General features: G+C 41.9%; 1 protein-coding gene across 1 annotated transcript in view; it reads left to right on the forward strand.

Annotated features, from left to right (window-relative positions):
* The first annotated feature begins 4,863 nt into the window (after positions 1-4,863).
* Positions 4,864-14,524, forward strand: part of kaznb (kazrin, periplakin interacting protein b) — a 69,154-nt gene continuing 59,493 nt past the window's right edge. The window contains exon 1 of the mRNA XM_083938882.1: positions 4,864-5,420. Coding sequence (XP_083795008.1) covers positions 5,228-5,420 — 193 coding nt within the window. The 5' untranslated portion in view covers positions 4,864-5,227. The remainder of the gene's footprint in view (positions 5,421-14,524) is intronic.

The raw sequence follows: 14,524 nt of genomic DNA on the forward strand, positions 1-14,524 counted from the left end.
TTTTTTTGTCTTTTTTTTACTCTCACAAACTAACACTTCACTGCTGGCGAACAAACAAAAATGAGAGCCAAATGTGGTGCCAATTAACCTGCCTACAAGTAAAGAATCTAAAATCTTGTACACTTTGAAATTCGCAGACAGTGCACTGTGTACAGAGGCAGCTTTTATTTCCAGAATAAAATGTCCTGAAACCTGCTGTTTTGTTTCAGTCCCTAGCAGACTGAACAATTTTGACATACAGAGAAATTCAGAACTGCTGAGATTCAGAGCAGCTCTACTGTATATGGAGGCTGAGGCATGTTTTCTAAAGTATATATTTGAAATATATACACAGACATAATTTTGTGCTTTAATAAAGCCATCCAGAGATACTTCTTGTCTGTTGAAAGGGCCTCATTCCTAAAGGAGAAATGATTGCAATTATCAGCACCAGTTAAGCACCAGCAAAGAGCCCTGTTATTTCTTTCTCATATAAACAAATAAACCCCAAATATTTAAATCCCAGACCTGCCCTTATCGTAACAAGGAGGTTGATTAAAAGTATTTACTGTACGAGCAACTAAAGATCTTATTGCGATTGTTTGATAACATATCCACCATATTAACTTTATAAGATAGAAATAGTTAATGTTGTGTCTACAGATTTTTGAAATCCTGAAATACAGTTATGGCTTTTGGTTGTGTTGTGCCATCCCAAGGCTCTCAATGGCACTACTGGCCACCCCTATATATATATATATATATATATATATATATATATATATAAAAAAAAACAGCATTACGTACTCACTCATGGGAGTTTCCTTCAGTTCATCTGAAAACACTGGCCTCATTTATTCATTGCAACAATTCACTCTTTCTTTTAAAAGTGAGTGGGAAAGCTTTAACCCTGCACTGTACGCACCAACTGGCAGCGATGTGGGAAGAGCTGTTGACCAACACATTTCAGAGGTCTGATAGTCAAGTGTTCCTCTGATGGATCTCCTTGCTCTCACATCATCATCCAGATGGAAATTATTCTATGAAACGTGGTTGCGGATTTCCTCACAGCTCGAGGGTGCATATACTGTAAGTACGGAGTAGTAAACACACCATTCGGATGACGTAACACACCTAGAATATTTTTCTTCTAGTTTGCAATTGTACACCTTCCCCAGCTCATTTAACCATTCACACATAATATTATCCCATACTCGTACACCCTGACAGACACTTCAACTTTCTTTACTCATAGCATTTGATGGACATTAGTGAGTCTAGTAGAGTGAAGTGGATATTTTCCCCAGGCCCCTGATAAGACCTGTATAAATAGTTGAGTAGGGCATTATATCACTTTGCTATTGGGAAAAAATGGACAATTCCAGTGTGCAGAGGATTAGTCGATATTCAATTAACCAAGGCAGACAGTTACGGTGACTGTTTATCAATACCTCTTTTTAACTGCACACACTCTGCACACTTAATTAAACTTCCCCATTAATGGCATCAAACAAGTGAGCAAACTAAAAACACAAACACTCGGCCAAGTTCAGAAGAACAAGCACTGATGGGAGCACTGATTATTTAAGGGAGTTAACCAGGTCCCTACACTAATCTGAGATCTCTGTCACGGCTGTGTGCTTTCAGTCCAGTTGTGAAGAGGACTTTGTGTGTTTTGGACACGCCACAATTATGCATCCTCAAAGTATTCATCTGTTTATTGGTGTCTATCTGGGACATGTCCTGACCCTTGACCCCAAAATCATTCATTTCCTCGCATTCCACAGTTGAGCGTATGAAAGCCCTCACATAGCTCACAGCAGATTGTGGTTGGGGTTTCATATGAAGGAAGACTTAGCGGTCACATTGTTTAACAAAACCAGTTGGGTATGCATAACGGGGCCCTTCTGTCTAACGCAAGAAGTAGAGACGATCCTCCCTCCCTTTCTCCCCTACAGATTGTGCTACATTTGTCCTTTGCTCCTCAGCTACAAATCAGGGCCCAGCACACTCATCAGGGCCAGCGATGTGACTGTCTAGACGACGGTAATGATCTGCTGTCATGTGATGCAGTCAAACGTGCCAATTCTGATGTAGGTCTTCTCTAGAAACTAATAGTTGTCCTGTTTGTGCATCATTGGTTTTGAGTTGAACAGCAGAGATCTTGATAGACAATACAGAAAGATTATATGATATGGCACAAAGAGAACACACAGAGAACACAGGAGAAACAAACAGACTGAAATATCTGAATAATAACTATTGGATGGATTGCCATGACATTTTATACAGTAATTTAAGGTATTAATACAAGTGTTTCGCCACTAAAGTCAAAACTGCTCCTGAAAAAGAAAATTTGTAGTCCATAGGTCAATCCCTTGAAAAACTTACTAAGGCAAATTGGATACACATTTTAATAAAGTTAGACTGAAGTACTCTTTTGTGCACAATCCTCAACTCACTTAAGAGCTTATTCTTGGAGCTTAATCCCAGATCAAAGGGTCTTGAATGTATTGTCTTCGGTGATTTTAACGTCATGTTTAATGTATATATCCTTGTGCCATTGTCATCGGGAAATATCTCAATAACTATTGTTTCTGACTTATCAGCAAGCACCATCATCAGGTCAACATTTTTATTTGTCAAGTGCTTTGATGACATTCCCATCAGCCTCAGTTTGTAATATATATAATATATCTAAGATCTTAGCATTGTCATTGTGATCACGTTAGCTTGCTGTGAACTTTTTTTTATAAAATGCAATCATCATCAAAATGCAATCACAGTGCTCCAGAGAACAAATTCTTTAAATTGTTGATGGATTTTCTAGATATTTTACAATTATATTAAACATAGTTTCAGCATTACTTTTATCACGGTGAAACTTTAGGAAATATAATGACATAGTGCATACTAGGCATACTGTTATTATCATTCTGACAGTTTAGACTAAAAGTTCTGTAATTCTGGAAATCCAATTGAGAAATCAACATATGTCTCACTGCAAACACTGCATCACACAAACCAAATACAAAATGTACTGTAGAGAGTACAGGAGCTGATAAGTTGAGACAGGCCAGTTGAAATGTTCTCCAAACTAATGGGCCTCCGTCTGACAGTCACAAAGATAGGGCTGGATGATATGGCCAAAATCTTTTATTGTGATATAGGTCATTTAATATTTTAATAACGATATATATCACAATAAAGCATGTTCTCTGCTAAATTAATAAATAAATAGTCTATATGAAATAACCACATGGTAAAGACTATTTTTGTTTACTTCTGATTGAATGTTATACGTGACAAATTAAAAATACTTCAAAATATAAACTTTAAATATTTCATATGAGATTTTCTGACAATCACTTAGATGTTCCTGTTATTATCAATTTAGATGACGTAATTATGTATCTCAATATATGATTTCATCACGATACGATTCCATTGAAAGACGATGAATGATCATAAAGATTTATTGCCCAGCCATAGTTGTAGACATCATCTGATCTCTAACACCATTACTGTGCGTCTTCATCATAAAGCAGTGAACAAACGAGCAGTGTAACCAACAAGCCGTGTGTCTCGTTCGGCCGTCAGTCTTGCACGCTTGCAGTCCAATCTTTGTTTGTCTCTCCCGGCCATTGTGTGAATACCAATGAGCCGTTATCGCCCAAGCCTTGGATGACAGCATCTGAGTGATGTATTACTCATCTGCATCACTTTCATGCAAGAGACCGGATGTGTTTTTTCTTACTTGGGAAATAAAATGGCAGATGCAGATTTAAAGTTGTGATGGCTCATCTGGGTTTGTGTTAATATGACCCCCTGGGCCCAAGGATACGCTTAAATAAAATTCTTCCAACTGTTTTTTTTAGGCAGTTTTTCAAGCCTTTATTACATAGAACAGACAGGAAATGGGGTGAGAGAGAGGGGGAGACATACAGCAAAGGGCAACAGGTCAGTGTCGCACCCACGGCCGCTGCATTGAGGACCTTCAGCCTCTTTACATGGGGCGACTGCTCTAACCACTGTTCCACCGGCCGCCCCCTTCCAACTGTTTTGATCAAAGTAAAACTCCGCTATTTTCTGGATTGCAATTCTCCGGGCCTCTTCTCTTTGTGTTTAGCCCATTAGAGGGCTGTGCCTCTGTCCCTTCGCAAAGTTTGCTCTCAGTGTTGAAATGTTTTCCCCTTGGGCGCCTTGAGCCCGCCCCCCTCCCCTTCCACTGATGTGGGGGTGAGCTTTCCCAGGACAAAGAGATGAATATATAATGGCATGAAAAAGAGGGGGTGGGAGAGACAAAAAGACAGCGGGTGTGTTAGTGAGAGGGAGGAAGGGAGAGTGGGAGCAGGACTGAAAAGATATAGCGGGCTTGACAAGTGCTTGTCAAAGGGCTCAATACTACTGCCAAGCTCTGAGTGCAGGGGCATGGAGAGAGCAAGAGGTAAAGAGAAACAATCTGTACTTTTTCCCTACTACAGACCCGATTGCTAACTCATTACAGGCTCCATAGGGTGTGTGATACACAACGTGCTCTGTAGACAGAGAGTTGCTAGAGAGCAGCTCAGTCCATCTGTGTCCCCCCTCTCCCCTGGTCCTCCAGCACATGGTACAATCCATTTAAAAGGCTGCATGTCATTTCAGTGTGTGCTGGGTCCTCTCTGAGAGCAGCTGCTCACAGCACATTCTCCTCTGCGGGAGCACTCACTTTCCTCTCCGCCTGCTGAGCTGAATATCTTTTTCTCTTCACTCTTTTTGTCTCTCTCTCTGCTCTCTTTTACATTCACTCTTCCCTTCCTCTTTCTCCCGCGCTCATTCTCTCTCTCCTTTGCCTTACACACACACACACACACACACACACACACACACACACACACACACACACACACACACACACACACACACACACACACACACACACACACACACACACACACACACACACACACACACACACACACACACACACACACACACACACACACACACACACACTCACTGTGTGGTGCTTGGCCAAACAGACCTTATTCTTTGTAGAGTAACAGGTAGACATCATTTTTGCGCTGCTCAGCGGAGAGCAGAAGAGGGACCGGCATTTTGGCTTTTCTTTTTATATGTGCCAAGTAAACTGTAGGAGAAGAAGCACAGGTGGAGGAGGAGGAGGAGGAATCTTCACCCCCTCTAATGCTCCACTTGACATCATGCTGCTCTGTGTGGATTTGGTCCTCAGGGGAAAATTCTTAAAATGATGGAAGACAACAAACAGCTGGCACAGAGAATTGATGGGGCCATCCAGTCCGCCAGTCAGGAAGTGACCAACCTCCGCTCTGAGCTCTCCACCACCAGCCGCAGACTGGCAGAGCTGGGTGCCAGCAGCCCCCCTGCCTTGGAGAACCACCACCAGCACAATCACCACGATGACAGCCACCACTACCGGGGTGAGTGTCAAAGCATGCGCATATATGTGAATGTGTGTGCACTCTAATCCCCTGCCTCCCTCTGTGTGTGAGAGAGAGTGAGAACATGAACATGTGTGAGTGTCAAATCAACAGTGGGAAGTATTCGGGGAATGTGCAGCGGGGAGACTAATATCATTCCACCGGATCTCCGCTGACTTATTTTCCCCCAAAGTCCACACCACAATGACAATAGGAAAGGCAGGTTGAAAAAAAGAGACAGACTGAGTGTTGATATTAGACGGGAGGGACTGGGGTTAGAGAGCAGGGCCACAGCCGGTCCAGGTTTGGTTTCCCAGGCAGCAGCAGCTGGGCTGAGCTTCACTCCCTCCAGCTCTGGCTCCCTCTCTGCTCTCTCCCTGAGTCTGACATGGAGTCTCAAACTGAGCTTTAGGCCCAGGAACTGTATGCCAACATCTCTGACGAAGGCTGCCGACACCATGGCACAGTCACTTGCCGGGAAAGGGATGTGAGGAATGAGCTTAAAACTGAGGTTTTCATGGGAATGTTGAACTTTTGGCAAAATGTCATAAAATGACATGCTGGCTAACAGCACTTCTTTTTTTCTGTAAGTAATAACCTAAAGACTACGGAAAATGTATTGTTTTATATTTAATTGTTGCATACCTAATGATGCTTGATTGCAATTATTATCTTTATAGTTATTTCATGTTCCCTATAGCTTAATATGATAGCATGTGTCTAATTAAACTGTCTTATGGCTGATTCTGTTAAGCTACTTTTATATAGCTGATATCTTGCATCATTACTGATAAGTGTTATTTTGAAATAAATGGAACAGCCCTGTGACGGGGAAGTCCCTGTGATTTTGTTTCTCTATTAACTTGATGTATGAACCGAGAGGAAATAGCACTGATCATATCCCTTAATTGAGCAACTAATTATCCATGACAAACTTAGACTATAGGATAGAGAAAATATATCGACAACATAACAGATTCATCTTTTCATCGCCAGCATGTACAGAAAGTTTAGCTTATTGGAATCGCGTGAGAAAAAAAACAAAATCATTTTGCAGGTGTCTCGAGGCATCCTTGTTCAGTATTTGACTTGGATACGTTTAGGAGCTTGGGGGTTCGTGAGATCATACCCTACCAGGCAGCTCGCTGTCACTCTCCATTAAATGGCTCCCTGAGTTGGGCATATGTAGTTCAGCAGCAGGTGATTTCTCATATCTGCTGCTCGTCCTAAAGGCTGATCTGTATGAAATTTGCTTTTAGGGCGCTGATGTACTTGTTTTTAGCCAGGCGTTGGCATATGAATCATGTGTTTCCACCCTCAGACTCTCTGTTGTGCACGTTCTCAGGAATTTATGCATTAATTCTTCCTCAAGATACAATGAAAGGGAAGCCTGATTTCACACATGATGATCATCTGTATAAGGTCTTCTGAGAAGATTATACAGAGTTCATGATGATGTGATCTTAGAGATACATTTTGCTATAAAGTTGCATCATAGGAAATGTAGGATACAGTGACTTTAGAGTTGGAGTTTGGATCCCTGCATGCGTTTAGTACTTAGGTTTTGGACAATCTTTTTTTTTATTCTATCCTCCAACTTTATGGAAGTGGAATACTAAATTGATTTCGTACCCCTTTAAGCACATGAATAGTTGGAGCAGTTAATCAGGATGTGGTGTGTGAGATTGTTGCCGCTGCTGCTTTTTGTCCTGTGCCCTCATCAACAAAAAAGTAAACTCCGGAAGGGTTTAGTAATTACCAGGCTGGTATTGTTTTAACCTTGTGAGTCTGTGTTTGTGTCATGACAAAATGTGTTCATGGAGACACCTACAACCACCACAGAGATGATTGCGTCTGCGTCTGGAATTTGTTGCTGCAATAGCATCGCAACTTTGCAAGATACAGTGAAACTTTACAGGTGTGTAGTTGAGATCAAAATGACGGCCGCATTCAAAGATGGTTGTGGTCCGAGGGTGCTGAAAGTAAAGGGGGAGAATGTAGGGAAGGGGCAATTTGGCGTTGCGGCTGGTGTCATCCCATGTCCTCCAGTTCAAGAGTGCTCATAAGTTCTCAAGGAAGATATTCAAGTGTTGAATAGGGCTGATTCATCTTCCTTGTGGATATATCTTTTAATCCTCCACACTAAACATATGCAGGCAAGGCAGCTTGCAGTCACAGTCACATGTCTGCGCTTTCTGTCAAAAGGGAGACATCAAAAAGTTGAGGAGCTTTTCTTGGCCTGTGAGACAGCTGAAGTAACTTCTGCATCTGAACAGGTACTGTACGGCAGATACGTCACTCCTAGTGAGCGTTTAGAGCACAGCCCCCCCCCCCCCAAAAAAAACAAAACAACAACAACAAAAAAAAAAAAACACACACGCTCACACCTGAAAAAATGAACTTAATGTTTGTTCTTCAGGGTCGGATAACTCAGCTGCATTGAGTTATTTGTTGTGTCCGACCGGCTTGCTTCTCTGTTTTGTTCCAGCAGTCTTAACAGGCAGCCTGACATTCCCACATTCCTGAATGTCAGTGATGTCATACTTCCTGTTCCCAGAGGCCGGACCAGTCAGTTGACTGATCAAACCAAACAGTTCTCCATCGACTATTTTCGTCAAAGTAACACAGCCCTCACATCTTCTGCATAAAGAGGGTCGAGCTTGTGAACCGTTTAGCTTAAGGATATTTTTTCATTTTAGCAGTATTAAGGACTGTAACTTAAATCTGAATCGTCTCTACATCAGTATTAAACACAAAACGTAATAATGCCCCCTCTTATAATGTTATAAAATCACAATGAACCCCGTTACCTGAACATTTACAGGAATACAAGGCAGCTATAGGAGCTAGTCAGTCAGCTTATCACTTAGTGCAACTAGTTTGGGATCAGACTAATTACTGAAACCTGTGTCTTAAAGCAGCACAATTAACAGACTAAACCAAGTGCATACACTTAAGTAAAACAACATAACATCATACAATAATCACGTTATTGTGCTTCATAAATCTTGTAACAGTAACATCATAACTTGCATCATCAGTGATGACTGCACCACGATCAACGGCAGGAAAAGTAACGAGATGCAAACATTAACACAGCCCTGACATCTCCTGCATAAAGAGGGATGAGCCTGTGAACCATTTAGCTTAAGGATATTTTTTTATTTTAAGATTTTACGTTTAAGATGATTCGTCTGAGAGATCTGTCGGGTTAGGCATCTTGGTGTGGGATGAGCCAGCGTCAGCGTCCGGTGGCTTAGGGAGATTAAATGTTCTTTAGGTGTGTATCCCTCTCAAGGCCAGGCTGTTTGTTAGTACATTTGTTGGCTCTGCCCTTTGCAGGATCAAAGCCCTCACACAGACAAGGCTTTTTAATATGCATGAACTGACTTCCTGTAAATATATTATACTGTGCCAAAATGTCAGGATTTTCACAGTTTCCCTGTGGAGCTCAGATAACATCTCTGACAGATGTCCAATAAGGCTATAAACATGGTACTTCAGCCTGCTGTTCCCGTTGGCCTTGGAGTCTGTCCTTCTAACAAACCTAATGGTGAGGAACAAGATATTAAATCAACTGAAACTTTCTGTCTCTACACCTATCAGGATTGACTTCATTTTGCTTTTTGCTTTCGTACAGTCTGCTTAATTTTTACAAAACGTCTCTCTATTAACAAGACAGTGGGCCTCACGCAAGAAGATACGATATGCACAATTTGTTCTTATTTTGTTAATCCGGCTGTTAAGTCTGACGTATCACCAGGCGTGTCACTAGCTACTGAAAACATTCGGGGCTGTAGCCCAGAAGTCCCTGGTTCGGGTTTCTCCCCTGAAATTTTTTTGAAATTGCGCAGATGAACATGCCATGGTGACGTAGGAGAGGAAAGGTCAGCACAGACTCCTGAATCTTTGCAAAGAGAAGACATCACTGCTCCAACAAACGTTTTCTCTCCTGACGGTGTTTGGGTTTAACAAGTGACCCGTTAACTGGAGACTTTCAGCTGAAAGAGTCTGCGGTTGCCATAGTGACGGCAGATATTGGTTAATAACAGAAGAGAATGGTAGCTGTCCTTGTGAATGCCTCTATGTTTAGTTTTTCATTACAATGTTAAACATAACGTCACCTACCTGATCAGTCTTTATAGTTTTGTTTGAGTAAATGTTTCAGTCACGCTTTGTTGCTTATTGTTACGGTAAACAGGATGAGAGTGAGTTCTTCTGAATAATATCTACTGTATTTCTAATTAATTTTCTAAATAAATCCATTTGTCTTTGAAAACTGCTTGTGTTAAACACGTGTGCATAGAATTTTATTCACCACTGAAAAAAACACAAAACCCTTTTTACTCATTCATGCTGTTGTGGGAAAATAAATGAAAGTTATAAGAGATTAACTCGGTGCACCACCAGTCACGTACCTGTCAACCTGGTGTGACGTTAATAAAACATATCTCCTAGTATCTCCCTTTTCTATTCCTTTTTTTTACCCCTCCTGTTTACCGTAACAACAAGCAACGACCAAAACTCCACTGACACATTTACTAAAAAAAACCTATAAAGATCGATAAGGTAAGGTGACCTCATGAGGTCAGCTAACTTTAGCGAGATAGGAATTAAACAAATCGTCGAGGCAGAGATTGTAATGTCCTGTACCGTCCTTAAATTACTTCTGTTGTGATCCAGCACTGTATGGCCCCTGAAACTGGTTTGTGAGATGTGATGGTGGTCCCTACAGGGTTCCAGTTAGTAAATCATTAATTGATTGAAGTCTTCTACTCCCAGACTAATAATAAATACAAGCAGTATTAAGGACTGTAACTTAAATCTGAATCGTCTCTACATCAGTATTAAACACAAAACGTAATAATGCCCCCTCTTATAATGTTATAAAATCACAATGAACCACGTTACCTGAACATTTACAGGAATACAAAGCAGCTATAGAAGCTAGTCAGTCAGCTTATCACTTAGTGCAACTAGTTTGGGATCAGACTAATTACTGAAACCTGTGTCTTAAAGCAGCACAATGAACAGACTAAACCAAGTGCATACACTTAAGTAAAACAACATAACATCATACAATAATCACGTTATTGTGCTTCATGAATCTTGTAACAGTAACATCATAACTTGCATCATTAGGGACGACTGCACCTCAATCGACGGCAGGAAAAGTAACGAGATGCATGCATTACTAGGAACCGTAAATACAGCACGACTTTAGAACAAGCAATTTCCACGTAAAAGTTTCTAAATGCGAAGAATTCACAACAGGCGCTACATGTAAAATAAAATTAAAATAACTTGACCTTCAGGGGGCGGCGTTCGGGTTGTCTGGGGATTCCATTGGGAGGGCGGTGCGCCCCACCTAATATAATAGTAGGGGAAACACTGTATATCGTATATATATATAAACCCCTCAATATGTGCTATTAGGCATAGTGGAAGACAGTAACATCTGAAACCTTTAAAGAGATGCTCCAAACTGTGCTATGTGCTGAAAAACAGTGTTGATTAAGTATTCTCCTAAAAGACCTAGTGATTATCTTTTCTTCGTAGAGGAGAAGCTGCACTGGCTTTAATGCTCTCTGCTGCAGAGTAATTGTAGGGAAGAATCCTTTCCCCATCTGGCCTGAGTTTGTCAGAGGCCCCGGGTCTCTCATTACTTCATCGTGCACATGAGCAGGGCTGGGAACAGAGCGCCAAACTACTGGGATAAAAATCCCACCCACTCCAGCTCTTTCTCTTTCTCTCACTGTAAAGCTCACCAGGGACCACCCGCTTTCCTGTTCGTCGTCCACATGCAGAGAAAGTATGCAATACGCTTTAACCTTCCCTCTGAATCTATCACCACCCGAATACCTCACTCCCTCCCCTCCTTATATTCCCTGCCTGGCCTCCCACAGCCACGCCCCTGTCTGTGGTCAATGCAGCGTGAGAGGAACTGTGTCCAAACAATAGCGAGAGAGAGGCAGCCCCTCACTCCCCTGACATTTCTCCCTCTCTCTTCCTCTTCCTCACTAGACTTCCTCCAATAAAATAACTAATCATGGCATAGCGAGGACTCCTGGGGTTCCGAAATCAGATGAAAACACCGGCGCCGGGGGATGGAAGGATTTGCTCTTACATTTGGAGAAGATTCAGACAACATTGATGTTTCCAAAAGACAGTGGCAGTGATTTAACAGTTCCTCATTACTCTTTTAAATGATGGTAAACTATTGAACTATAGTGCCACTTTCAAATGAGTAATTAATTCCATTTATTATTGCATTACTTTTTTGGAGCCCATCTGAGATTAAATGTAGATTAACACAGAGCATGGGGTCATTATATTGAATAACTATATTAATAAATTAATGAAAGATTGTAAAGCTCACTTGTCCCCTCTGGTAAACATAGGGTGCTAAAATAATCCTTTGACATGTTTAAATCAAATGTTTTCAGTTTGCTACAGGCAGCGTTAATAATGCATATGCATGATGTATTTATCATGGAGTGCAACCCAGATCTCGTCTTTTTAACAAAGTAACTCATTAAAGCATGCCTCAATTGTTTGTCTCAAACAAGAGCTTTACCATCTTATATGCTCCTTAAGTACACAACAAACACATACTTGCCCACTACAGATAAACATTTGGTATAATATCCAGGAAGTCTCATAAAAGACACCTCCACTGACAATTTACTATAACAATGTGGCCACAATTAAGCACATTGACCTTACAGTACAGCAGGGCTATTCAATTAATTTGAAATTGGGTCAGTTAAACGTTAAATGATCCAAAATGAGGGGCGGGAAAAATATGATCATATATACGGGGATTTAACCACAGATTTAAGCAGACTGAAACGATTGAGAACAACAACTGAGCGGAGCTTAGCTAGCTGTTGCCAAGAGGATTCAGAAACCCATGAAGAAGAGCGCAGCGGGAGCATGTTGTAGCGTTGTGGCAACTCGCCTACAGGGAGCACATGGAGCAAGTCTCCCAGCGCACCGGTATTTGACGCGCTGAGATGGTAGCGCTGAGATAGATACGAGAAAAGACAGCGATGATTAATTACTTTTTTACGCAGGCTTCCACTCAACGGGCCAGGAAATATTCCCTTGCGGGCTGGATCTGGACCGGGGGCCACCAATTGAATAGCCCTGCAGTACATTGTCCAGCCATATTCTAGGATTCAGCCTAGTCTTGCTCAGACTTCAAAATATTTCTTTTACTGTGTTTTGGTTAAGTTTTTCTGCACTTAATAGCTGAACAGGGCTTAGAAGTACTTACTGGCACATTGGCGGCCTTTGTTCTACAGAGGCTGGTAATGGCTTTAAATAAATAATGACTCTGGCTATTTGTTTTGCTTTGTAATGGAATGCAAACTCAGGTAATGAACAGACAGAGCTGTACAGATTGTCAGTGGGAGAAGCCCTGTGGACTTTGACTTTTGAAAGAGTTTCCACTCCTGAATTTGGTTGCATAGAGAGCAGCAAGGACATCTGGGCGGCACATAGCCACTTTCATGTCCATACAGGGGCAGAGGAAGCTGGCCAGTATTGTTCTAATCTCTGAAATCTTTCCAAGTTTGTGGTTCACCAGGAGGGCACTGTGGTGTGCTGCTGATTTCATGTTGCAGCATTCGCTGGGGTCAGATTTTGACAGCTGACCCCTGTATGTCTAAGGTCTATTAGCAGAGGTGACATAAGTGCTGCCCTGGACGCCAGCTGGTGATGCCATTCCTTCGGTTTTGGTGGCAGATGGCCGCAGGGCATCACCACGCGGCCCCTGACTGCTAGCTGAGGGAGAATGAGCCTGGAAAAAGCAGGCAGACAGGCAGTGGAGCAGAACCAGAAATGGGAGCTCTAAGAAAGATGCCAAGTCTAAGACAGGGTACATCCCTCAACAGACATTCCTCTGCACTTAAAATTTCCAGGCGAGCTTTATCTGAATGAAACTTCACAAGAGCAAGTCAGTGAAAGGCAATTCCAGGAGAAGTACTGAGGAGTACTTTAACCATGACACTAAGCATCGAATTGCTTGCCGGTGTGACACTGTGCCTCTGAAAGGATATTATTCCTATCAGTGAGACTGATAGGTCTTCGTATGCTAATTAGATTCATGAAAGTCAAAGTGCTCATTTAACTGTTTCCTTCCCACCGGCCCAGAACAGTTTTTTGTTTCCCAGATGATTTTTTGATGAAGGCGCCGTTTAATATGGATTTCCTGTGTCTAGGTCATGGCTCGGGTTAAGAGCACATTATGAGACTGGCTTTTATTGGCTGGGGAGTAGACGCAGGGATTGGCTAATGAGGATATTCCTCACCCTTATTGCTCCCTCTTTGAGTCCATTTCTCCACATTTCCTTCATATGGACTGCTCATCATAACTTTGCATACAGCAAAGCACTCTATTGTTTTTTCTTCAGAAAAGGAAATGGGCTGTAGGAAATAATAACTCTGCATATCTTCACTGGGAATCTTTATTTATCATCACCATATGTCAGAGCAGAGAATTCATGTTGTGGATTGGGTGAAGTATTGCTTCCTGGTTGTGTTTTATGGACCTACTGGATGTTTCTTCTGCATCGTGATACATGTGCATCTGGAGAGGATCAGACTGTAGGTTCTGGATTTGGAAACTTGCAATAAGCAGCTTCCTTAAGAAGATTTCCTTGAGTGTTGCTTATGCCTCATCCCCACTAAATGACTTTAGCCTTGATTTTGCGCTCACTGACAGTTTTGGGATTTTTCAGACAAAAGTCCCAGATAAGAGGCAAATCAGTGCTGGCTCGGCACTCCAGCAATAGGTGTGAAGTGTTCAAAGATGCAAGCCGAGTGCCCAGTGCCTCGCAGACGCCTTCCAGAAATCTATCAGGCTATATATCTCGAAGAGTCGGGGGGCTACAGCCAATGTGAGAGCAATACACAGGTTGAGGGGAAACCTGTTGAAGGGGTTGACTGTAACAATAGGGAGTTTACTGTGTGTGCTGCATTTGCAACATGCTCCAAACTTGTTGACATACCTACAGGAAGCGGGCTATAAATAGTAAAGTGAACACATGTGCCAGCACCCCCCATCTCCTGCATGGTATTTTGCATGTCCCATGTCACTT

Source organism: Echiichthys vipera (assembly GCF_963691815.1).
Source record: "Echiichthys vipera genome assembly, chromosome: X".
NCBI lineage: Eukaryota > Metazoa > Chordata > Actinopteri > Perciformes > Trachinidae > Echiichthys > Echiichthys vipera.